General features: G+C 40.9%; 2 protein-coding genes across 8 annotated transcripts in view; one reads left to right on the plus strand and one right to left on the minus strand.

Moving 5' to 3' along the window:
- Window positions 1–11,100, minus strand: part of Spata17 (spermatogenesis associated 17) — a 142,523-nt gene extending 131,423 nt beyond the window's left edge. The window contains 2 exon segments of the mRNA XM_050148292.1: window positions 10,986–11,064; window positions 11,067–11,100. Coding sequence (XP_050004249.1) covers window positions 10,986–11,064; window positions 11,067–11,100 — 113 coding nt within the window.
- A 233-nt stretch (window positions 11,101–11,333) lies between these two features.
- The window catches only part of Gpatch2 (G-patch domain containing 2), a 165,520-nt gene continuing 154,465 nt past the window's right edge, over window positions 11,334–22,388 (plus strand). For all 7 annotated transcript variants that reach the window (XM_050148160.1, XM_050148159.1, XM_050148156.1 and 4 more), the window contains exons 1-2: window positions 11,334–11,488; window positions 19,191–19,907. In XM_050148160.1, coding sequence (XP_050004117.1) covers window positions 11,433–11,488; window positions 19,191–19,907 — 773 coding nt within the window. In that variant the 5' untranslated portion in view covers window positions 11,334–11,432. The remainder of the gene's footprint in view (window positions 11,489–19,190; window positions 19,908–22,388) is intronic.

The raw sequence follows: 22,388 nt of genomic DNA on the forward strand, positions 1-22,388 counted from the left end.
CTTCAAGAGGAGCGAGGAAGTTTCTGGTCGTCTTGTCACCAGCTATAGGCATAGTAACTCTGAACAAGATGTGTGCATGTCAGAGGCCAAAATTAACTGGCAGTAAAGAGAAAAATAGAAAGATTATATGGGTAAGTATCTTCCCAGTAATATGCAAATATTGTTCTTATATAGCTCTAGACTGAACTTAGTCTGATCCACCTATATTAGCTATGAATAAATAAACACAAAATTACAAACCCAAAACTCTTCCCTTTCATTACTAGACAATGAGCAACTGTTTTAGACTATAGAAATAATATTTCAACATTGGCTGACCTATGTTATCAGATATGTTGATGTGTAGAATGACTCTTTTGCATATAATTTTGCTAGTCTTTAAAGGGCAAAACTATACTTGGTTCATATTTTATATTATAGTCATCACTGTGTTCTGATAAAAGGCACTTGATGGCAACAAAGAGGGCTGTTAGGAACTGGGAGCTCCATTTTTGTTTCTCATTAATATTCTCATTACTATTGTTACTTAACAGGTTAATGAGTATGGGCCTGAAAGGACCCTAATATCAGATCATAACCAGGAAACATCACAGTTTGCCACAAATATTTCTATTATTAGCGCATGTTAAAGTATCTTTTATTTACCACTCTTCACTTCCTTTCTTTTCCTAAACAAATCCATAAGTAGGACAATGTACAAAGGGATAAAGCCATGTGGGCTATTAGAGTCTGCATGGGGAAGATGAATGCCCACATACTGGGGCTGAGTGGGGTATGATGCCATTGTATGTGTCTAGAAAGCACATATGGATGAAAAGCATGCCTTGTGGGCATCATGGCAAGGTGATGAAAGGGTCTACCTGTGAGAGCAGGCAACAGAGCTACTCAGATCTCACATGTTGGGAAAGGCATCCCAGTTGGCAGGGAGACAGACTGCATCAAGAAAAGTATCTATGACAGAGACCGGAGCACCCTCTGTGGTGATGGAGTTTCTTATACACAGGGAAAAGAGCCCAATAAGTAAGCGTGATCAGAATAATGAGGGGCAGGCACTTGATATCCTCGCAGGATATTGAAGCCAGATCTGGTGGTGCATTCCTGGAGTGCTAGCTGTTTGGGATGTGGATAAGAGCAATGCTGGAGTTCAGGAGTCCAGGAGCAACAGGGCACAAAGAATGCAACTCAGGGTGCTGAATATGAAACTGTTTTCAAAATGAAATTATGGATTTTAATATCTCCATCACTGACACAGAAATCAACACAGGGGTAAAATGTGTTTTAATACACACACACACACACAAACACACACACACACACACAGTCCCTAGCTTTACCTATTAAGGATAACAGTACCCAGAAACACTCCCAATGGGAAGGTAAACGTACTAAAAGGAACAAAGGCTCCTTGGAGAAATGGATGGTGAGAAAACTGGAATAGTTTTTTTTGTTTTTTTGTTTTTGTCAGAAGAGTTGTGTCTTGTGTTGATCAGAACACAGCAGAAAGTATAACATGGTTTTCATCGGCCAAAGGCCAGCATTAAAATAAGGGGAAGAAAGGACTCACTGACTAGGACAGAAGTATGAGCACACATTGATAATACATGTTTACAGATGGATGAGGATTAGGAAATACAGTTTCCAAGTACCTGCTTTAAAACACCCTCTTTAACTGAAAAGGAAAGAGAATATTCTATTGGGAGATCCCTTAGTCATCTCCTTTGTCAGGTGGCAGAAATGAATAAACCTCCAGTGACAGAATAGCTCCAGACCGTACAGAATCTGTCACTACAGTGAGATGATCACAGCATCACTCCCATGCCAATCCTCCCCAAAAGATGTGCCCTCATTCAAGGGGAAAACCCCAGAGAATACAAGACAACTAACCTGGAATACCCAAGAGGGTAAAGAAAAATCATAAAAACCAGAGAAAATATGCCACATTCAAGATAACTAAGAAAGATGGGACAAATGGGATCATTTAACATTTTTACTTTAACAATTACATACATGTAAACATTTTCATACATGTATACAATTTTGATCACTTTCACTTCCCTCTACTTTCCCTGACTCCCTTCCCTTTACCATAGACATCCTTCTTCCCAAACAGTCCTTTCCCAATTAAAGACAAACAAAATCACGGCATTTAATTAGGCTTGCTTACACTGATTAATCATGGGTTGGGTTATTTGCTACAGCATAGGTAAATTATCAGTGGCTGCTACACTAAGGAGGAAATGATACTACCTCCCACAGCAACCATAAAAAACCATTGTACTTCTGGAGGGGTGGCCACATAGGATCCTTTAGCTGTAACATTGTGAAGATATGCTATGGTTTGGTTTCAGGATGGCATAAATCTTTCAAAAATTATTAACAAAACTGGCAAAGTTGGAGGTTCACAGTGAAACAAGCAAGTATAAGCCAACACTTATTTTCTGATGTTGATGCTTGGAATATGGTTATATAGAGGGTTTGGTGTGGGAAGAATTTGTGCAGTGATGGGCCATCAGGCAGGACTTTTCACTATTTACCAAATGAGAGAGAGAGAGAGAGAGAGAGAGAGAGAGAGAGAGAGATTCTGGCAAATTTTAATTTCAAATACTGTTTTAATTTCTAAAAGTTTTATTGTTACTCCTCCTAAAGTTGTTACATGCATGCTTTCCTCTTGATTTCTAAACTCACTGGAAAAGCGACTTTAAAGGCCTTATCTAGCTGCAGCCTTCTACATGCCAGCACTTGTTTCCACTGATGGAAAGTCTTCACTCCTGCTTAGAGGTGAGAGTCTGCTACCTGTTTGCTTCCCCGGGACTTAATGAACAGATACCAGATACTACACATGCACCACTTTGAAGAGGTCAGAATTTTACCGTAAATCACATCCAGGCAAAAACAAACAAATGGCTAGGGCAATTATCTGCTAATCTCATTTGTTTGCTTCTTTGAGATCAAATCCTACATTGGTTACTACACTGTGCTTAAAAATAATTTAAAAAGAACGTTTTCTTAGTTTGTCAAGGTTAGGGACAACATTTTGATTAGCAATGTTTTTATGCACATATTGTTTATTTCACAAATAGTTTATGATTACTTAATTCTAAACATAAAGATGTAACTAAAACAGAAAAATAACCAAGACTCTAATCTCCTCCATCCCCCAATTTTCAAAATTTAAATCCTTAAAGATTGCTTTATTTCCAGATCCATACTTTAGGAATCTATAAATTCCTACACTCTAAAATTGACTAAATACATTTTTACCTTAATTTGTTTCAAGGATATTTTTTCATGCCATGATGTACAAATGCACACATGTGAAACTTACATTTGTGTGTACATGTGCACATCCTGACAAGGATGCGGAGGGCAGAGGACAGCTCGTAGGAGTCAGTTCTCTTCTCCACCATGTGGGACCTAGGAATCAAGCTCAGGTCATGGTTTTTGGAAGTGGGAGCCTTTACCAGCTAAGACATCTCGACAGCCCAAATTAACCCCTTTTTACACTGCTGAGTATATATCATATGTATACAGAGATACAAATTGATCCCAGTTTTTTCTTACAAAAATAGTTTTTTAAAGATCACCTTTGCATGAAAAACATCATACATAAAATTATCTTATACACAAACTATATACCTACAAGTTCATTTTTATATGGACAATAGAAAAAGTGACATTTTACATGTCAAATTACATGATTTCGGTGCTATCAAAATGATACTGCTGTATTTTAAAATAATTTATATTACCTAATTGTGCATTGATGTGGGACTCCTCTCTGCATATAATGAGTATGTTTTATTACCATTGGTTAATAAAGAAACTGCTTTGGTCTATGGCAGGGCAGAATGTAGGTAAGTAGGAAAACTAAAGGGAATGCAGAGAGAAAGAAGGCAGAATCAGGAGATGTCACATAGTTGCAGAAAGATGACAGAACCTTACCGGTAATCCACAGTTTCATGGTAATCCACAGATTAATAAAAATGGGTTATTTAAGATGTGGATGTAGTCAAAAGTGCACCTGAGCCACTGGCCAAACAGTGTTGCAATTAATATAGTTTTGTGTGATTATTCAGGTCTGGATGGCCGGGAAATGAAAGAACAGTCTCTGTTTACAGTGCATTTCCCTCTTTTCTGCAATATTATTTATTTTTATTTCTCCCCCTTTTTGAGGGGGTGGTGGTTGTCATTTAGCCACACTAATCTCAGATTCCATACCTGTCTGAAGACAGCCTTCACCTCCATATCACCACACTTGTGCCTTCCCAGTTTTGGGTTCCAGGTGTGTGCCACCAACCCTGGCCTCACTTCTCATTTCCAAATCCCTTTCTGTGAATGCTTTATGGAATGATCAGGACATGGATAATTTTAGTAATTCTTTTGAAAGTTTTGCTTGTTTACTTTGATGCTGATCTCAAATTCATAGCAATCCTCCTGCCTCATCTTCTTAAGTAGAGGGATTATAGGTGTGAGCCACCATATCTGTCTTCCCTTACAACCTGTATGCTTTTGCTTTACTATTTGCAATATTTAATAACTGTTAAGGACAGGACATCCTATTCCTTAAATGCTATTGAGACATTTATATTTTGATTCATCTCAAGCAACACATATACATAAATGTAGTCAGAAGACAAAGCAAGAATACAGCAAAACTTTAAACGAATGAGAGTTCTTTTAAAATTGTTGGTTGGGGAAGACTATTCCAAGAAAGACTAAAATCCTTAAAGCTAGGAGAACACCTTCACTAATTTGACTACCAAAAATTTAAACCAGACCTTAGATGTAGTGGCAAGTGCATTCTCACACTCTAAAGGCCTTGGGTTCCATTTCCAGTACAAACAGAAAATATAGTAAGTTAAAAATAACTAACAAACTGGCATATCACTGCATCAAAGTCAAATCATCCCACTCTGCTGCTGGTTTAGGTCTGGGCAATGAGGGCAGGCTGGGAAGTGCTGAGAGTGTATTGAGAGATCCTTCTCCTGGGCTGAGGCAGGCTGGAGGAAAGTGACATTAGAGGCTGGAGAAATGACCTAATATGGGGTTTGAATAGGAAACGTCCTCACTTACTCATTGTCTGAATGCTTAGGATGTTGCTATATGTGGTGTTTGTGGAAACTTTAGGAGCTGGGACCTGACAGGACATTAACCCGCTGAACATGTTGTCCCTCTCCCCATTCCCTCTGCCTCGCTAAAAAAAAACTATTAAATTACATTACTAAAGCTAGTCACAATGGTCTATTCCCTTATTTGGTCACTTCCTCCTGAGGATGACTACTAAGGTCCAGCAATCAGAAGCTCCCTTTAGTTCATATAATTAACATGTCCAATTAAAATTAAACAACTCATCCTAACACGGGGTTTCCCCCTATACCTTTATAAACCGCCATTTGCCTATGTGGCAGTCTGTCTTCTCTCTATCCAGAGGCAGTAACACTGTCCCTCCTGGACAAATTTATCACCATACTCTAGCTCATTCTGAGACAGACCTCCGCTTTTTCTTTTTAGAAGAATGACACCTGTAATGTCATTTGCTGATGTTTTTCTGTCAGAATCAGAAAGCAGCCACTTGAAGGGTTTTCTTCCCCACTTAATAAAGGATTTCTCTGTGAAAACAGATGTTTGAGTCTGGGGTCAGGAAAGGAGCTCGTGCTCTGTCAGAGTCCCCTTCAGGACATAGCTTGGAGGATGTTGGCCACAGGGACCCCTTCTCATTATAATCCTTATTTTCTGTTATACTTTCTGCTTCCTGCCCGCGTGAAGTGAAGAATCCCCTCTGCCACATGCTCCAGCTGCCCTGGGGCATAAAGTCAAGTGACCACAGACTATCCCCTCTGAAATCAAGAGCCAAAAAGGTCATTCACCCGTTAGTTAGTTTATCTCAGGCACTAGATCACAGTAATAAAAGCCAACCTGCAACATATATGGCACAACAATCCTCAAGACTATTGCCTGGCATTCCTCAGAAGACTGAAAAAGAACTTTTCAATTTGCCGAAGGAGATGTCTAGAAGGAACATGTACGGTGCTGTATGAATTCCCCTGAGAACATACCAGAAGGTATCTTCTCGGTCCTAGTAATGTGATGCTCATTACAGTTAAACTGTTAAGTGCTCCAGCTGACATGCTCACTGCTGGTTAAACCATTTTGTCTGTCTCCCCTATCCTTCTTTAGGTTTCTTCCCGATTATACTTTCACTTGATTACAGATGAACAATCTAGTATCTGTTTCTTTGGAAGAGTGCTCATAGATGACACACTCAGTGTGTTTAGATGTCAGAAATGTCTTTCGCCTCCTCACTACAGCAAGAAACTTTGCTAGGACACTTAAATTGTTTTGAATAGTGAGCAATTACTAATTTTTCTGACTTCTAAGTTCATACGTTGAAGAGGTGAGGTATCCTAGGGCAGTCTTTCTTTAGTAAATACTTCTTCCCTTTCGGTCTAGACCAAAAATTGTGAGAATCTTTTTCCTTAGTATTCTTAAAATTATGCTGAATAATATGTGGTGGTTTGAATGAAAATGGCTCCCATAAAGTCATGTGTTTGAATATTTGGTCCTCAGTTGGTAGTATAGCTTGGGAAGGGTTAAGGAGATGCGGCCTTCTTGGAGGAGATGTGTCACTAGTGTCAGGCTTTTAGGTTTCTAAAGACTCATACTTGCTCTTGCTCTCTCTGACTCCTGCCTGTGGGTCAAGATGAAAATGCTCAGCTACTCTACCAGCACCTGTCTGCCACAGAGAAATCAGCAGCAAGGAGTGCTGCAGGCAGGGAGTGAAGCAGTCCAAGAGAGAATGTGTTGCTGTCAGCCAAGTTTCAAGGAGCAGTCTAAATCCTTTAACATTAGATATGGGACCATAGGATTCGCACTTTGTCCTGCTGGGTTTTGGCCACACTTTGGTCCAGTATTTCCTCACTGATCCCCCTACTTATCTTTAGGAATGGCAATGTATAGTCTGTGTAATTGTATGTTCAAAGTATGTAATTTGCTTTTTGCTTTTGATTTTAAAGGGGTTTATAGTTAAGAGATTACCTTGAGTCTCAGAAGAGACTTCAGAGTTTTAAACTGTGTTGAAATTGTGAGAAACTGTAGGAAGTTTTGAAGTTGGACTTAATACATTTTGTGTTATGATGCAGGCATGAACTTATGGAAGTCAGGGATAGGAATGTGGTGGTTTGAATGAGAATGACCTCATAGGCTCATAGATTTAAAAACTTGGGTTTCCAGTTGGTGGACCTGATCGGAGGAGATTTAGGAAGTATGGCCTTGTTAGAGATGCTTTGTCACTGGGGGTGGACTTGCTGTTCTCTGCTTTGAGCTCATGGATCAAGATGTAAGCTCTCAGCAGTCATCACTGGAGCACCATGCCTCTGTCATGCTTCTCACTAAGATGATCATGGATTCACCCTTTGGAACCCCGCCACTCTGTTTTCTAGAAATTGCTTATCCAAACAAGAGAAAAGTAGCTGGAGCAGAGACCTTGTATGACCATTGCTTATTGGCTTGTTCAGCTATCTGTCTTAGACAGTTCATGTCCACCTAGAATTGGCACTGTCCATAGTTGGCTGGGCCTTCCTGTGTCAATTAGCAAATAACAAATGCCCTACAGACATGCGTATAGGCAAATCCAATGGAGATAGTTCCTCAATTGAGGCTCTCCCTTTTTCTTTGTGTCAAGTTGACAATGAGACTAACGAGGCTGAATTTATTATCTTCTTGACTATTCCTAGTCACAGGGTATTGGCACTTGGTACTCCAGATGCAGACTACTCTTGCCTAATAAGGCTACCTCGTATCTCCAATAGTTCTTTCTGACGGTTCTCAGATATCCCAAACATCCCCCAGTCTCTCTTAAGCAGATCAGCATGTCTAGGAACAGGTGTCCTCCTTGCCTGGTTCTGGCCTGCCACACTTATCCCAGGATGACGCTACATCTGTCCATGCTCTGTTTCCCTCATGACTTTCTGTGGACTGTTGTAGTCTCCATATTTAGAACAGCAACAGTTAGATGCCCACAAAGTGTTTTAATTAGTGACTATTTTAGTCACAGCTACAGAGGTAGCTAATTAGTATTAAGTTCTGATGAGAATGAAAAATTAAGTTAATTAAAAACCTAAAATAAATACAAATCAGAACCTTTGAAGAGCAGGCAGTGCTCTTAACCACTGAGCCATCTCTCTAGGCAACAATAATGAATGGGAAGCTATTAAATCAACCCATCATGAATTTTCTTAGTTATGATTTAAAGCATTCCAAATGTGCCTCAATAATGAGAAATATGGGAATATATAATTCCTATGAGATAAAAAGAATCTTTTTTTTTTAAAAAAAGATAGTATTTCATGCACTAGTTCAGGCTAACATCGAACACATTATTTAGCCCAAGTGTTGGGGTTATAACACTGAGTCAAAATGCCTAGCAAGATCAACATTAATATTACAAATACAATTTTAAAGAAGAGTTAACATGTGAAAACGACAAACCTTGTGACTTAGTGATATATTTTCTCAACAAAATCATCTTTCTACTTCAGCATTATTCTAGTGTCAGTAATGCGGTAGAGACAATATTGCCCCTACCTTGTTATGGACATAGAAGCATGGCATGAACATAGGACTGGTCCCTTCCTGTGAATGGATTCTCAGCAGCAGTTTTCTCAAGCCATTTAGACTAGCAGAGCTTAGTGCTTCCTCCTACTTCTCTAGCCAGACCACTATGATCAAAAGAGAAATTTGTCCAGGGCAAGTGTACAGCATTAGGTGACCTTGCACCAAGTGTGCATGTTAAGGGATGCTCACTTCCCTTTCCTTCTAAGAGCAGGGAAGAAATGTAGGACTCAGAAGAATGCTGAAGAAGTGCAGATAAAGTGCCACAGCTCTTTCCCTTTTAAATGTGAACTAGAGCCCCGCAGGAGTTCCTGTCAGGGATGCAGATTTTCTGTCTTTGAGACACACTGAATCAGAACCTAGATATTTAGCAAAATTCCCAGATGATTCTGGAGCACATATTAAAGTTCAAGAAGAACTAACATATCCAGTCACCATTGGGAAACATCACTTTTTCAAGGAATTTACCTTTAATTTTAAACACATTAATTCAAAATTTTATTGCATTTTGTTTATTATTTCTAATTTATAGTATGTATATGTCTGAAGAGGTCAGAGGACACCTTGCAGGAGTCTGTTTTCTCTCTCCGTCATGGGGGTCCTGGGGATCACTCAGGTCACAGGCTTAGCAGCAGGAGCACTATCTTCTCAGCAATCTCTCTAGCCCACGTTTATGTTTTATGTGCTCACTTTTCTCCTGTGACCTCCCTCAACAAGCTTTTGTTCTGCTCTACAATTTCAGGTATGTATTCCTTCTAATTCTCTAATCCAGTCAGGAAGTGGTTGGTCACCCTCAGAATATCTACGCACCGACTGCACTAGTGGACAAGTCTTCCCAGGCAGTTCAGTATTTAAGTACACAGGATCTGCAGCTGAGCGTGATCCCTAATGACTTGTTTCCTCCAACAGCCTGCATATCGCGGCCCGGCACTGTAAATGCTAGCTAGCAGAAAGAAACTGACAGCTCGCTTTTGACCTAAGAGTGCCATCCCTATTCCTCTTTAAACGACATGGCTCCATAACTGGCTGCTATAAAAATGGGATTGTTTCAATTATATATTGATGATGTAAACAAAAACAAGACCGCCACATAACTCTAAGTGGATGTTAAAAGAATTTCTGAATGCTAAACATAAGAATCCAGCTGTTGTGTGCTTATCTAAAGATGATTATTTGGAAGTTTCAGTAATTATTTGGCAAATAATTATCATGGTTATTACATTTCAGGAAGTAGAAAAGACACTAGAGACTGAAATAATGGCAAAAAAAAAATAAATAAATAAAAGCAACACTCCTAGCGTGAGGAAGAGCCGTTCTGCCTCACAAAAGCTATGTTACTGAATCACTGCCCTTAGTGGTCGTTACAGGTACACGAGGAAACAGTAACTAAAGCGCAGTGGGATGTAGTTAGGGTAAGGGTTGCTCACATTGACATCTTTCCCCACTGGTCTGCTAGATCATTGGATTTTATCACAATGTAATATTCTTTTCGTGGTTTCTTCTAAGTTAGAAAAACTGCTGGCCCATTGCTTTCCGTTTAAAGGACCCTTTCCATGGCCAGGACATTTGGGTGTGTTTGGTGGGGCGGAGAATGCTGTCTTGGCGCTTGCTCACTTACAGGCACTAATAATCTTGTCACAGTGGTTAAGAAATGTTCGCTTTAAGGCAGATGAAGCCCAGAACAATTGAATTCCATGTCTGTGAGATAACAGAAGCTAAAATTCCTTTTTGGATACTGACATTCTGTGCTCGTGGAACTTATTGGGTAGCCCGGGTAACATCAATTGGGCCGCTAAACCTTTAACATGGAAAATAAGTTTAACCAAACCAAATTGTTCAGGGATGATTTTTAAATACAGAAAAAACAGTGTTTGGAGAAAGACTCCCATATAAAGTCCAGGAGAGCCTTGAATTCTCTGTGTAGCCAAGGCTGGACCAGACTCACAGTGATTCACTTGCCTCAGTTTCCCCAGTAAGGGGCTTCACTTTATAGTCATATCTATGCTGGGCTTCTTCTTAGAGCATAAAAGCCTGTTAGTGACCTCTCTCTCTCTCTCTCTCTCTCTCTCTCTCTCTCTCTCTCTCTCTCTCTCTCTCTCTCCATATATATATATATACACACACACACACACTGTATTATTATATATTATGATACAACATATTATGCAATATGTGCATGCAGTATTTATTGCATGTGTATTGTAATATATGGTATGATATATAATATATATACACACACATAAAAATATCCACCTGTATAATATATACTTCCTATCACATCTGAGTCCCCATGGGGAAAACTGTGAGGATATTTCCTGAATTAAATAATTTGCTAACAGTAAATTTCTTTTGCGACCCCTCTTTCCACTACTCACCCGTTCCTAAAGTAGTACTGAGTTTCTAGAAAGGACGATCGAGCCTGAAGCTTAGCTAAAGTACCCATGGCCTCCAGGCCTGGGGTTTACCAAAGTTGTTACTATGGGTCTCCATGACAACTGGGCTGAACCAAGTGAACTTCCTGCTCACTCCCATTTCCTTTCACTCTGCGTCAGTTCCAAGTGACTGAACAGAGAATTCGGATTTTTTTACGTGAGAACTGACTTCAGCCGACTGTCTCCTATTTCCTTCAGGACTGCTCGACAGGTACGGCCGCCAAGCGAAGGGGAGCGAATGGTCGCTTCCGGCTTCCGGTTTCCGCCTCCAGCCCGCTTCCGGAAGTTCCTCTCAAAATGCTGAAGTGCTGTGTGGAAGTGGCCGGGGCTGCGGGAGTTGGAGTCGGTCCTCGGGCCTGAGCCTCGAGGCCGCGGTCCTGTGTGTCGTTGATGTTCGGGGCCGCCGGACGCCCAGCGATCGGAGCCGCCGCCGCCGGGAAGAGCTGGTGAGAGCGGCGGGCCGCTGAGGACGGGGCGGGCGCGCAGGCGGGTAGCCCCTCAGGGCTCCCGGACCAGGGACGACCGCGCTGAGCTCTGTCAGGCCTGGTCCCAGTCGCCCCTGCTAAACTGGTCACTTTGGACCAAATTCTACGAATGATGGAATTCCAGAAAGCCACATCAGGCCTGGTCCCTGTCGCCCCTGCTAAACTGGTCACCTTGGACCAAATTATGATGGAATTACACAAATCCACAGTTCTGGAAGTTTTTTAGTGGAAGAGCCTTCAGGCTCCCATACTCCCTGCGCAGCACGGTTTAGGAAAAACCTAGAAGTTTCCCACTACCTAGAAGGTTCTGTCCCAGTTCTCGAGAGATGAGTGTTGTCCAACAGCCTTAAGTTTTGGGTTGGAGTTGGTCTTTAGTGACCATGACCTATTGCTGTAAGTTTTCAAGTTGCTTTTTTGCAAATTATACTTTATCCTGTTGGTATCCCCGTGATACGAGACTGTCGCAGGCCTACAAGAAGTGGCTAAGTTTCCCAGTGCCCGTGAGTGCTAGGTTTTGGATTTTCTTCAGTGGAGAGCCGAGGTCGACCCCGCCCCTGACAACACACCCCGTTTCTCCCAAGGCTTTCCCCTGCAGATAAACAAAATGAAATGAGAAAGTGGATATCCTGCCGACAATCTTGAAACGTAAAAATCTGACCGATAAGTCAAAAGAAGTGCGGTTTTAAAGTCCATACCTGTTTGCAGAATCAGAAAGAGCCCAAGGAATTCGACTGGGCTGTGATCGCAGCTTTTGCCTCCCTATGACGGAAAAGTTGAACATTTTTACGTCCAGTGCTGTATTTAGATCTCTTCACTCTAGAGATCAATTTTTAACGAGTGTCGATTTTTCTCGTGACTTTGAAATTCTCCCAACTTTCAGCTAGTAAAATGGAGAATGCTTTTATAATGGGCCATTTTTAATTGCTGCAGTCAGCTTGGGATAAGAGGCATAGTTGTTAATGTGTTAGCTTGTATTAGTTTTGGCACCTGTACATGCTGGGCCATGATGTACACTTGACCATGATCAAGGGGCTTCCCAACGGCCTGGTCTTTCCTTTCAAGCATGCTTTCTCGATTCGGTGTCTCGGTGAGGCGTGGGGTGGAATGTGCTCAGTCCATTGGTTTGGGCTTCCTGGAGAGGAAGGAATTGGTATGACAGCTGACAAAACCAAACACCTCTGGCCCTTTTTCCTCATCACCCGTCTTGCACAGAGACTCTGCACATTGCTGGGCTGTTACTTGAAACCGGATTTGCTTGCTAGACTGACTGTCTTAACCTGAGGGAAAACTCTTCATTCCTAATGAGACAAGAGTGTCCTCAGCACCGACCAGTTTGTGGTTTTGAAAGAAATTCTTAAAGTACGTCTTGATTGGCCGAAGAGATGTGTTCCCCAAAAGTGGACCCTTTATTTTCTAGTGTGTATGCACAAGTGTGCAACCCTTCAGCCCCCCCCCCCGCCCCCCACACATACCGCTTGTTACTGTGCTCCCTCTTTCTTTCCCCTTCCCTTCCTCTCCCTTTGACAGAGTTTTGTTCTGAGCCCAGGCTGACTTCCACCTGGTGATCGGCCTGTCTCAGCCTCTGCAGTACCGGGATTATAGGCTCGTGCTGCCTTGCCCAGGCTTTGATAATTCCTCGTCCTTGTTCCATTCGTTGAACTGCCTTGCATGTTTGTTTTATCCAAATTGTCAAATTCCCGTGCTATTAGTGGTTGCTACCAGTAAGTCGTTAATTGGTGTTGGTTCTATCTATGTATGTCATCTCATGTATGTAAACCCATGAGCTTTCATGTAAGTGCGATGCATTCTTTACATATTAGATGAGGTGACAGCAGAGGTGAAGTTAATTTAAATAACTTCTCTAAGGGACTGATTTGCAGTATGATTCTAGTGTGCTCAGAGAAAATTCCTCAATGCCCTGATGTACTCGTTATGTCTGACTAATGTAGTATCTATGAATTAGAAAAGTACTTGCCCAGATTTGTAAACCAATTTCCAATTTCTGAGATAGTGTATTTTTATTTAATAGACCACGCTTTGTGGCTTTAATAACAGTAAAAAGCCATTAAGGTGGATTCTGGACCTTTGCTTTTGTTCTGGAATTCCATTCTTTGGTATGTTGATTTTTATTATTATCTGGGAAACTGTATCGGAGAAACTGCTGGTTTTGAGCAGCTAATTTTGGGGAGAGGGGAGTGTCTTGATTCCTAAACCTTTAAGTTTGCTTGATTGAGCATACTCCTTCAGTTAAAGATCAAAGCAATAGAAAGTCTGATTTGGGGCAAATAGTCGTGGGGAAGCTTCTTGACATTGTTGTATGCCAAGCTGGAAACCTTTAAGTTATCTTTGATCATTTGCCTTTATTTTTACCTTACTTAAGCTATTAGAATGCTGTCTTACCAATGTAGCAGGAAAGTTAAATCCGTATTGTCTGAAGATTTTAGTGAAATTACATTCACTGAGTCAGCCTTTCATTTGTAGACCCTACATATTCTTATCTTCTGGTATATATCAAACAGTATGGTAGTTACTCCTATTTAATCCTTAGCTGTTTTCATATTTCTAATCTAGGAATTCAAGATATATATCCAGTAAATATTTACTGTGCAATTATCATATAAAAGCAATAATCAAGACATTTCCAATAAATCTGGTTGACAGAATGAATTACTTTTAAATTCCAAAATTTTTGTCTAGTTTGGCTTAGATTCTGATGGCATTTCATTTAGGCACTTTTTAAATGAATAATTTACATTTTGAGAGTAATTAGAAGCAGTGAGAAAAGTTTGGATGATTTGAAGTCAGTTATTAAGTGAAGTAACAGAAAATCAAAAAGTGGTCTCCAAGTAAAATAAGTGAGCTCACATTATTAAATCATTAGCTGAAAAGTAGAATTAGACTTTACTCTTTCCTTCCTTCCTTTCCTCCCTCTCCCTCCCTCCCTCCCTCCCTCCCCTCCCTCCCTCCCTCCCTCCCTCCCTCCCTCCCTTCTTTCTTTTGCACTTAAAGGCCAACCAATTACCAATTTAGTTCTCAAAATTTTTTCTAGGGTAAAGAGGAAAGAAAGTTTCCTCCAGTGTCTCTGGTGCCAAAGTGACAAAGCTGCAGCTCCCAGCAGACCCAGCAAATGGACGCCATCAGTGATTTGGCATCCTTAGGGGCACGGATTCTCCTGCTTGTTCCAGAACTTTGTAATTCCTAACTGGGGAAGACAGATTCTTTTCTTTAATCCTCTTGTTATTCACATCTGTGTATTAAAGTAGAAATCAGATGCCTTGAAGACAGGATTTCAACTCTGTAGCCCAGGGTAGCCTCCTTAAGTGCTGAGATTACGGGCAAGGTCCACCACACCAAGCCTTAAGACAGTATTTCTTTTTGTTTTAAGATTAATCTTTTCATGTATGTTCCTGTGTGCATGCAAAGAAGAACATGAAGGTTCTTGGAGCCACACTCGTACCATTTTAGCTTGTGATAAAAGCTCATTTTGATAAGTGACAATGTGATTAAGACAGAAAAATTTTAAGTCCCAGTGAGCACCAGAAAGTTTCATATTTAAGATATTTCTTATTGATCATATATTGTTTGATTAGTCATAAAATGTAAGCTTTACCTTTAGCGTGGCATCTTTCACCATTTATATGTTTATCCATTGCTATAATCTCTATAAACTATTGTTTATTCATTTTCATCTGAACCTTTTGACTATTTGCTGCATACCTTTAAGGCCAAATAGCTTTCCCTAAACAACTCTTTTTTTGAATATTAAATAAAATGCAGTAGCTAACATGATATGGAAATAATATTTTCTTGTTTGTGAGTAGTCATAAAGCATACAATTATAAGCATAGTTCTTGACTTACTATGTACACACATTTATATTTATGTAGACCTGTGGGTTGTGACTCCTTGGAGGGTCATTTACAGGGGTCACATATCAGATAGCTACATTATGATTCTAAACAGTAGCTAAATCACAGTTAAGAAGTAGCTGTGAAAATAATTTTATGGTTGGGGTCACCACAGCATGAGGAGCTGTGTTAAAGGAGATGGAGAACTGTCCAGTTGATGGCCTTTTACCTGGAAGATGTAAGGGAAATGATGTGATGATTAATTTTCTAATATTGTTGGCTCATCACAGGAATTTTTTGCTTGGAAATAAGTTGTGGAAAAGTCAGAGCCTATTCTGGGTGAAAGGTGATTGAACTCTGAGTTGAAATGATATTAAATAGATTTTTTTCTGTGTTTCTGCAGTTTTTAAAGTATCCCCTAAAGTAATTTTCTTTTGTCAATTTATGCTTGCATGACACCATAGAATTCACCGGACTCTTCTAGTTAAAATACTTTTATTTTTCTCAAGAGAAACAATAGACAATTGAGTAACGCTAGCTTAATTTGAAAGAGATCCTAAGAAAATATGCTTCCATTCTTAGTCATGTTGGTTATATAGTGCTAAACCTTATTAGTTTTAGAAATCTTTTTCAATAGAAGTTAGTTGATAAGGAGCTGGAGAGCTAGGTCTTCTGGAAAAACATGTAAGAGCACTGGCTACTCCTCTAGAAGACCCATGTTCAAATCCCAGGCACCCACATGGCAGCTCACAACCACTTGTAACTCCTGTGTGTTAATAACTCCTCCGTTCCAGGGGAGTCCTCCAACCCTCCTGGCCTTCCTGTGCACTGTATATAGTGTAGACACATATACATAGGCAAAACACTATACATGAAATAAAAATAAATGAGGAAATTAAAAACACTCCATTGGTGAGTGTCATATTGCAGTGTTTAAATGGCTGCATTAACCTGCTCAGACATCAAGACCACTGACTAATCCAGGCATGGTTGTCTAGCCCGTGATGCCAGCACTTAAGCTGAGTGAGGAAGTCTCAGTTCAGGCTTTCCTGCCTACACAGGAAACAAAGAAGCTGGCACCAAGGCCACTTCCTTTTCTCATCTGAAGTAATGTGCCAAACTGCCTTTAAAATAAACCGATTTTATGTGGAGCCTTATTTATTCATTAATTTCATGTCTTAACATGAAATTTGGAACTATCTGTTCACTCTATGATAAGATCATTTTTGTATTCAAAAAGCAGTTATTTCTAAACCAATACCAGAACATTTAAGAGAAAGGACCCCAATTTTAATGCATATGAAGCTGTCTTTAAGTGAATTTTGTTTAAATATGCAGTATTATATTCAGAAATAATAGGCTTTTCAGATTACACTTCTTCCAGAGAGCTGGTGTTAAAGGAAAGGAGCAAGTTATTCTTTGCAGGGAAAGAAAACAAATAGGCAGTTATTAGTACACAGGTAGTAGTGAAAGATCCCTCTGACTTTTCAAAGTAGCCGGCGCTATAGGCTCTGTAGACTTGGGAACCAGTTCAGATGTGATGCACAGGTCAGGATGCTGTAGTCTGAAACCTTCTATACTGAAGGAGTTCCATACTTTCTTCCTTTGAAGGAAGAAAGAAATCTCAGCTGCTTTCTAGAGTCTTCAAAGTATGTGCTTGAATTGCCATGCGTATGAAACTGTTCTGAACAGACTTTTTGTTTACATATTCACATTGTGGAAGGAGCTAGGTCTGGAGCTAGGTCTGGAGCATGCTAATCCAAGGTAGCGGGAAAGCAGCAGTATGTTGTTCAGTTGCTCACATTTTATTCTCCCAGCCCTGCAGGGTTGTTTCATCCTCCTCAGCCACACTGCCCTGGGTGTTGTGTGGATTTAGGTTCTCTAGACCGTTTTCCTGTTGAAAACATTCTACACAGATAACCATGTTCACTGAATCTGTCTTAACAGTTCAAGTGGTGAAACTAAACTCTGGAGTGGCTGATGGAATTGGGGCAGCTGTCCCCCATAACTGATTAGCACCGGTGCTCTGGAATCCGATGTTAGGGCTTAAACCCCCTTTCTACCACTTCGATTGGTCACAGTGACAGATGTATTGCTATTTCTGTCTTGTTTGTCACCTCAAGTTGTTGTTTGAGAATGAAATGAGGTAATATAGCTAGTAAATATTAGTAGATAGTAAATGCTTAGCTGTTAGAGGATGTATGTAGTGTTGTAAACAATAAAGCTCACTAAATCACCTTGTTTGCTTTTAGGTTTTTAAAATGAAAAGTTACAGACTATCACAGGGCACTTGCTAAAGCTTAAAATATATAGATGTCAGAGATATCTGTAACTGGAGATTATATAGGCCAAGGGTTGGGAAATTGGTAGGATACCACTTGATTTTATTGAAAATGAAAGCAAACCACTTTATGGGACTCATTCATTTCTGGCCACTTTTACATTATAATGAGAAACTGAGTGATGAGAGACTGTATGGCTTACACAGCCAACTATTGTAATCTAGCCTTCTGCCAAAAGAGTGTGTTTATCCGTCTTATAAACTCTACAAGCTCTGTTGGCCTCTAGAGGACTCTTGAGGATATTTTGATGCCTGTCTAACGTAGTCTGAGAAGTGCTAGGCCATGAGCTATATGAGAAAAGTACATATCTGAAGTACCCATAACATTTAAAAATTCTCACACCAGCTAATTTAACATCACTGGGATCTGAATTTGGAAAGAACTACGTGATTTATTAAAACTTGAAAGTGCCACAGTTGCTGACCACTAAACTAGACTGCTTTGGAATGTGTTAATGATGGCCCCTTACAGACCTCTGAGGTTCCAGTTTGGAATTGAATACAGTCTCTTTATCGCTGGTTTGTGAGTGTTTAGTGGCCTAAAGATGTGCCTACTGTTTGGTTAAACTTTCTTTCAAGTCTTAAACACATTTGGAAATACCTATCGGTCTCCCTCTGATATCATGGCAGTGGTGAGGTAAAATTTATGGGAAGTGGAGGGGTTTATGCTTCCTTTCCCTAGGAATTAATGGGCAGGGAAGGGACAGAGACTGTTAAGGTTCTTGGTTTTAGAAAAGGGGCAGGTGAGGAACAGTGGCTTATGTAGAAGAATGTATCCCATGATTACATAATAATCATGTAAAAATCCTGAGATCCTGTGTGAGTGTGTATGTGTTTCCCCATGTGGCTGCATGTGTATGCCATAGACTGACATCCAAAGGTACTCCTCAGTCATGTCCCTCCCTGTCATTCAACCTGGAGCTTGCTCTTTCCTAACTGGCCGGCCAGCGAGCCCACAGGATCTGCCTGTCTCTGCGAGAGTGCAGGGGTTACAGGTGCACACCACAAGTCCAGCCTTTCCGTGGGTGCTGGGGATCTAGATATAGCTCCTTATGCTTATGCAGCAAGAGCTTAGCCTACTGAGCAACCCTCCCCTAGCTGGTACTCTATTTAACCTGTCTTGAAGTGATTTCAATGTTAAGAATTTACCTTTTAAGACAAAATCTGCCAGGTCTTCCAGACTGACTTCAATCTTAAACTTAATTCTTCTGTCTCAGTTTCCTGAGTGCTAGGATTATAGATAGGTATATACTTTCTCACCCAGCCATTCCTATGTTTAATTTAAAAAAAGATCCACAGAACTTATGCAAGAAGAGTGTTAAGGAATCAGATTGCAGCTGTCAGACTTTGCAATCATATGCCCTTCAGCATCTTGTAAAGAATATTAATTCTAGCCACGTTTAGAATGAAATGCCTGTGTGGAAGACTAGGGTAACACCAAGTGACTTTATTTCTCCTTCTCTAAAATGTCTAGGCATTTCAGTCGAACGATGGAAGAGCTTGTTCATGACCTTGTCTCTGCACTGGAAGAGAGCTCTGAGCAAGCTCGAGGTGGCTTTGCTGAGACGGGAGATCACTCTCGCAATCTGTCTTGCCCTCTCAAACGCCAGGCCAGAAAGAGGAGAGGGCGGAAGCGGAGGTCCTATAATGTCCACCACCCCTGGGAGACTGGCCACTGCTTAAGCGAAGGCTCTGATTCTAGTTTAGAAGAAGCAAGTAAAGACTACAGAGAGAACCACAACAATAACAAGAAGGATCATAGTGACTCCGATGACCAAATGTTAGTGGCGAAACGTAGGCCATCTTCAAACTTAAATAATGGTGTTCGAGGGAAGAGACTCCTGTGGCATGAGTCTGATTTTGCTGTGGACAACCTTGGGAACAGAACTCTCCGCCGGAGGAGGAAGGTAAAGCGCATGGCAGTGGATCTCCCACAGGACATCTCCAATAAAAGGACAATGACCCAGCTGCCTGAAGGCTGTAGAGATCAGGAAATGGACAACGAAAGAGCTTACCAGTACCCAGAGTTTACCCGGAATAAAGTTAAGAAAAGGAAGTTGAAAGTGGTTAGACAAGGACCAAAAGCCCAAGAGGAAGGAGTGGTTTTGGAGAGTGAAGAAACGATCCAGACCAATAAGGACAGAATGGAGTATGAAGAACAGAAAATCTCCGATGAGCTCATGAGTGAAAGGTAACATGTTTGTCTGCATGCCTGGGGCTGAGTGTGTTTTATATTTTAATTAATTCTTTTAAGATAATTATAACCTGCATAATGATAGTGGTATTACTTTGTAACTAGATATATATTTCTTTATAATTTATAGCATTTTCACACAAAGAAAAATTGCTTATTTGATTTATTCAAAGTGTTAGTTGTGTTATAACTGTCTTAATTTTCAGCTATAAAGAGAAAAAAGAAATGACTTTTCTATGGGAAAAGATTTGCTTTTGAGCCACTGCTCTTTGGGATATCTCACTGTCCATGTCATTATGCAGCTTCAGCCTTTGAAGAATTTTAGGGTGCATATTCATTATTTTGATTCCTGATGTTGAAAATTCAAACATGTGGTATATGAGGCTTGGTATTAATCTGTAGCTTGCTAGGGAATTCTGATCACTAATGAGCTATTAAGACCTGATTTATGGCGTGGAAGCAGCAGAGTTTGGTCCTTAGAAAGATGGGAATTGTAGCATTTGTGTGTTAGTAAGGTGTCCACCCATCTCAGGAAGCAGACCAGCTCTAGTCTAATTGCCATGTGCTCCTTGCAGGGCAGCTCAGAGTGAACCTCTGCCGTTTATCCAGCTGCTTGTGAGAGCAGCAGCGCTCCTCGTCCTGTTCGTCACAGCCCTCAGTGTCTGATGGCCAGAAAGCAATGGTCCCAGAGAAAGCATGTGACTTTTAACTTGTAGCATTGGCCTCATTTTGGTCTTGGCGATCATGGGCTTTAGATATTTGGCTATATGTGGGTGTGTTTGCAAGTGTGACCACAGTTAATAGGACCCAGCTGGAGGTGACAGAGTTTATTAGACAGCTTACTGTCTACAGAGTTTTTCCTCAAAAGTAAAAAAGCTTTTGAAGAAGGTTTTGAAAAGTTGTTGTCTTTTAAGGAAGTCATTGTTTTTGTTCAAGGAATAGGGTGTGTGGTATTCTGGTACTGGATCATTATCACTGAGGAGTGCTTAGCTAAAAGCCCTTAGCTCTGTTGCCCATTGCTGAGGGTGTGTGGCCGTGCAGTAACAGTTTGACTTCTGGGCTTTGTACAGATTGCCTGCTTTTCTGGTTGATTGTGGAAGCCCCTCCTTTTTGTTTTCTATGTCTTCTTTTTATTCATCTGTTTCTTACACTTTCTACCCTGGAACAATAATGAGGTGTTTCTTCTTCTTTCCAACAAAAATCAGGGTCAAGTAGGTATATCAGGTTTCCCAGTTATTCACCTGTCAGGTACATAGTTTAAATATGATATTTTAAATAAAATAATGTTAACTATATTTCCTCTGATTTAAACTTTTCTTTATACCAGTTTTCTGTTACCACTTAAGGGCTCTGTGCAATTTCTTCTGTGGGAAGGATTGCTACAGAGTGAAGGAATCTTCTATTTCCAAAGTTTTCCAATTTAATAAGGTTTCTGTTTCTTGGATTTGATTTATAAGTAGAAAACTGTATGTGTGTAGCATTTGATGGCTGCAGTGTACATTGCTAGCTCAAAGGCTCATGATACAGACTCTCCGCCATGCCCTCGGCTGGAGTAGGCAGACAAGCAAGCATTGAGAACAGGACACACTATGTCAAAGGCACTTGTGAACGAAGGCTTCTCACAGGAACTGTGTTTCGAAGCGTGAAGCAGACTTGTTCAGAAAAGGAGGAATGAAGTTTCAGCCAGGAAGTGGCATGACTGGAAGAAACAGCCTGTGTGAAGACATAGACTGTCAGATCAGTGTAGGGTAACCTGCAGCTCATTGCCACGAAGAAGTAAAGGGGATCTGGGCCATAGTAGCAGCATTTCTTGAGGGTCTGTGTGGTTTAGATTTCATGTAGGCAGTGGGAAGTTCTGGCAGTGAAGAAACTTAGGACAACAAAATCTTGGCAGTAGTGTTCTGTTTACTTTTGGCTGACCTCAATCAATACAGCGAAGGGTAAATTATGTCTGTGCTGGTACTTGGGACCTATTTTAAGAGTAAAACTCAATGGGAAGCTGCAGTGGGAAGCTGCAGTGGGAAGCTGCAATGGGAAAGCTGCATTGGGGAAGCTGCAATGGGAAGCTGCAGTGGGAAGCAGCAATGGGAGCTGCAGTGGGAAAGCTGCAGTGGGACGCTGCAGTAGGAAAGCTGCAGTGGGAAGCTGCAGTGGGAAGCTGCAATGGGAAGCTGCAGTGGGAAGCTGCAATGGGAAGCTTCTGTGGGAAGCTGCAATGGGAAGCTGCAGTGGGAAGCTGCAATGGGAAGCTTCTGTGGGAAGCTGCAGTGGGAAGCTGCAGTGGGAAGCTGTATTGGGAAAGCTGCATTGGGGAAGCTGCAATGGGAAGCTGCAGTGGAAAGCTGCAGTGGGAAGCTGCAATGGGAGCTGCAGTGGGAAAGCTGCAATGGGAAGCTGCATTGGGAAAGCTGCATTGGGAAGGGTATTGCTCCAAATTGAGCTTGGTTTCTAGTCATAATGAGCCAAATGAAAAGGAGA

The sequence above is a fragment of the Alexandromys fortis genome, unplaced genomic scaffold, assembly GCF_014885135.2.
Source record: "Alexandromys fortis isolate MF-2015 unplaced genomic scaffold, M_Fortis_MF-2015_v1.1 scaffold_62, whole genome shotgun sequence".
In the NCBI taxonomy this organism is placed as follows: Eukaryota; Metazoa; Chordata; class Mammalia; order Rodentia; family Cricetidae; genus Alexandromys; species Alexandromys fortis.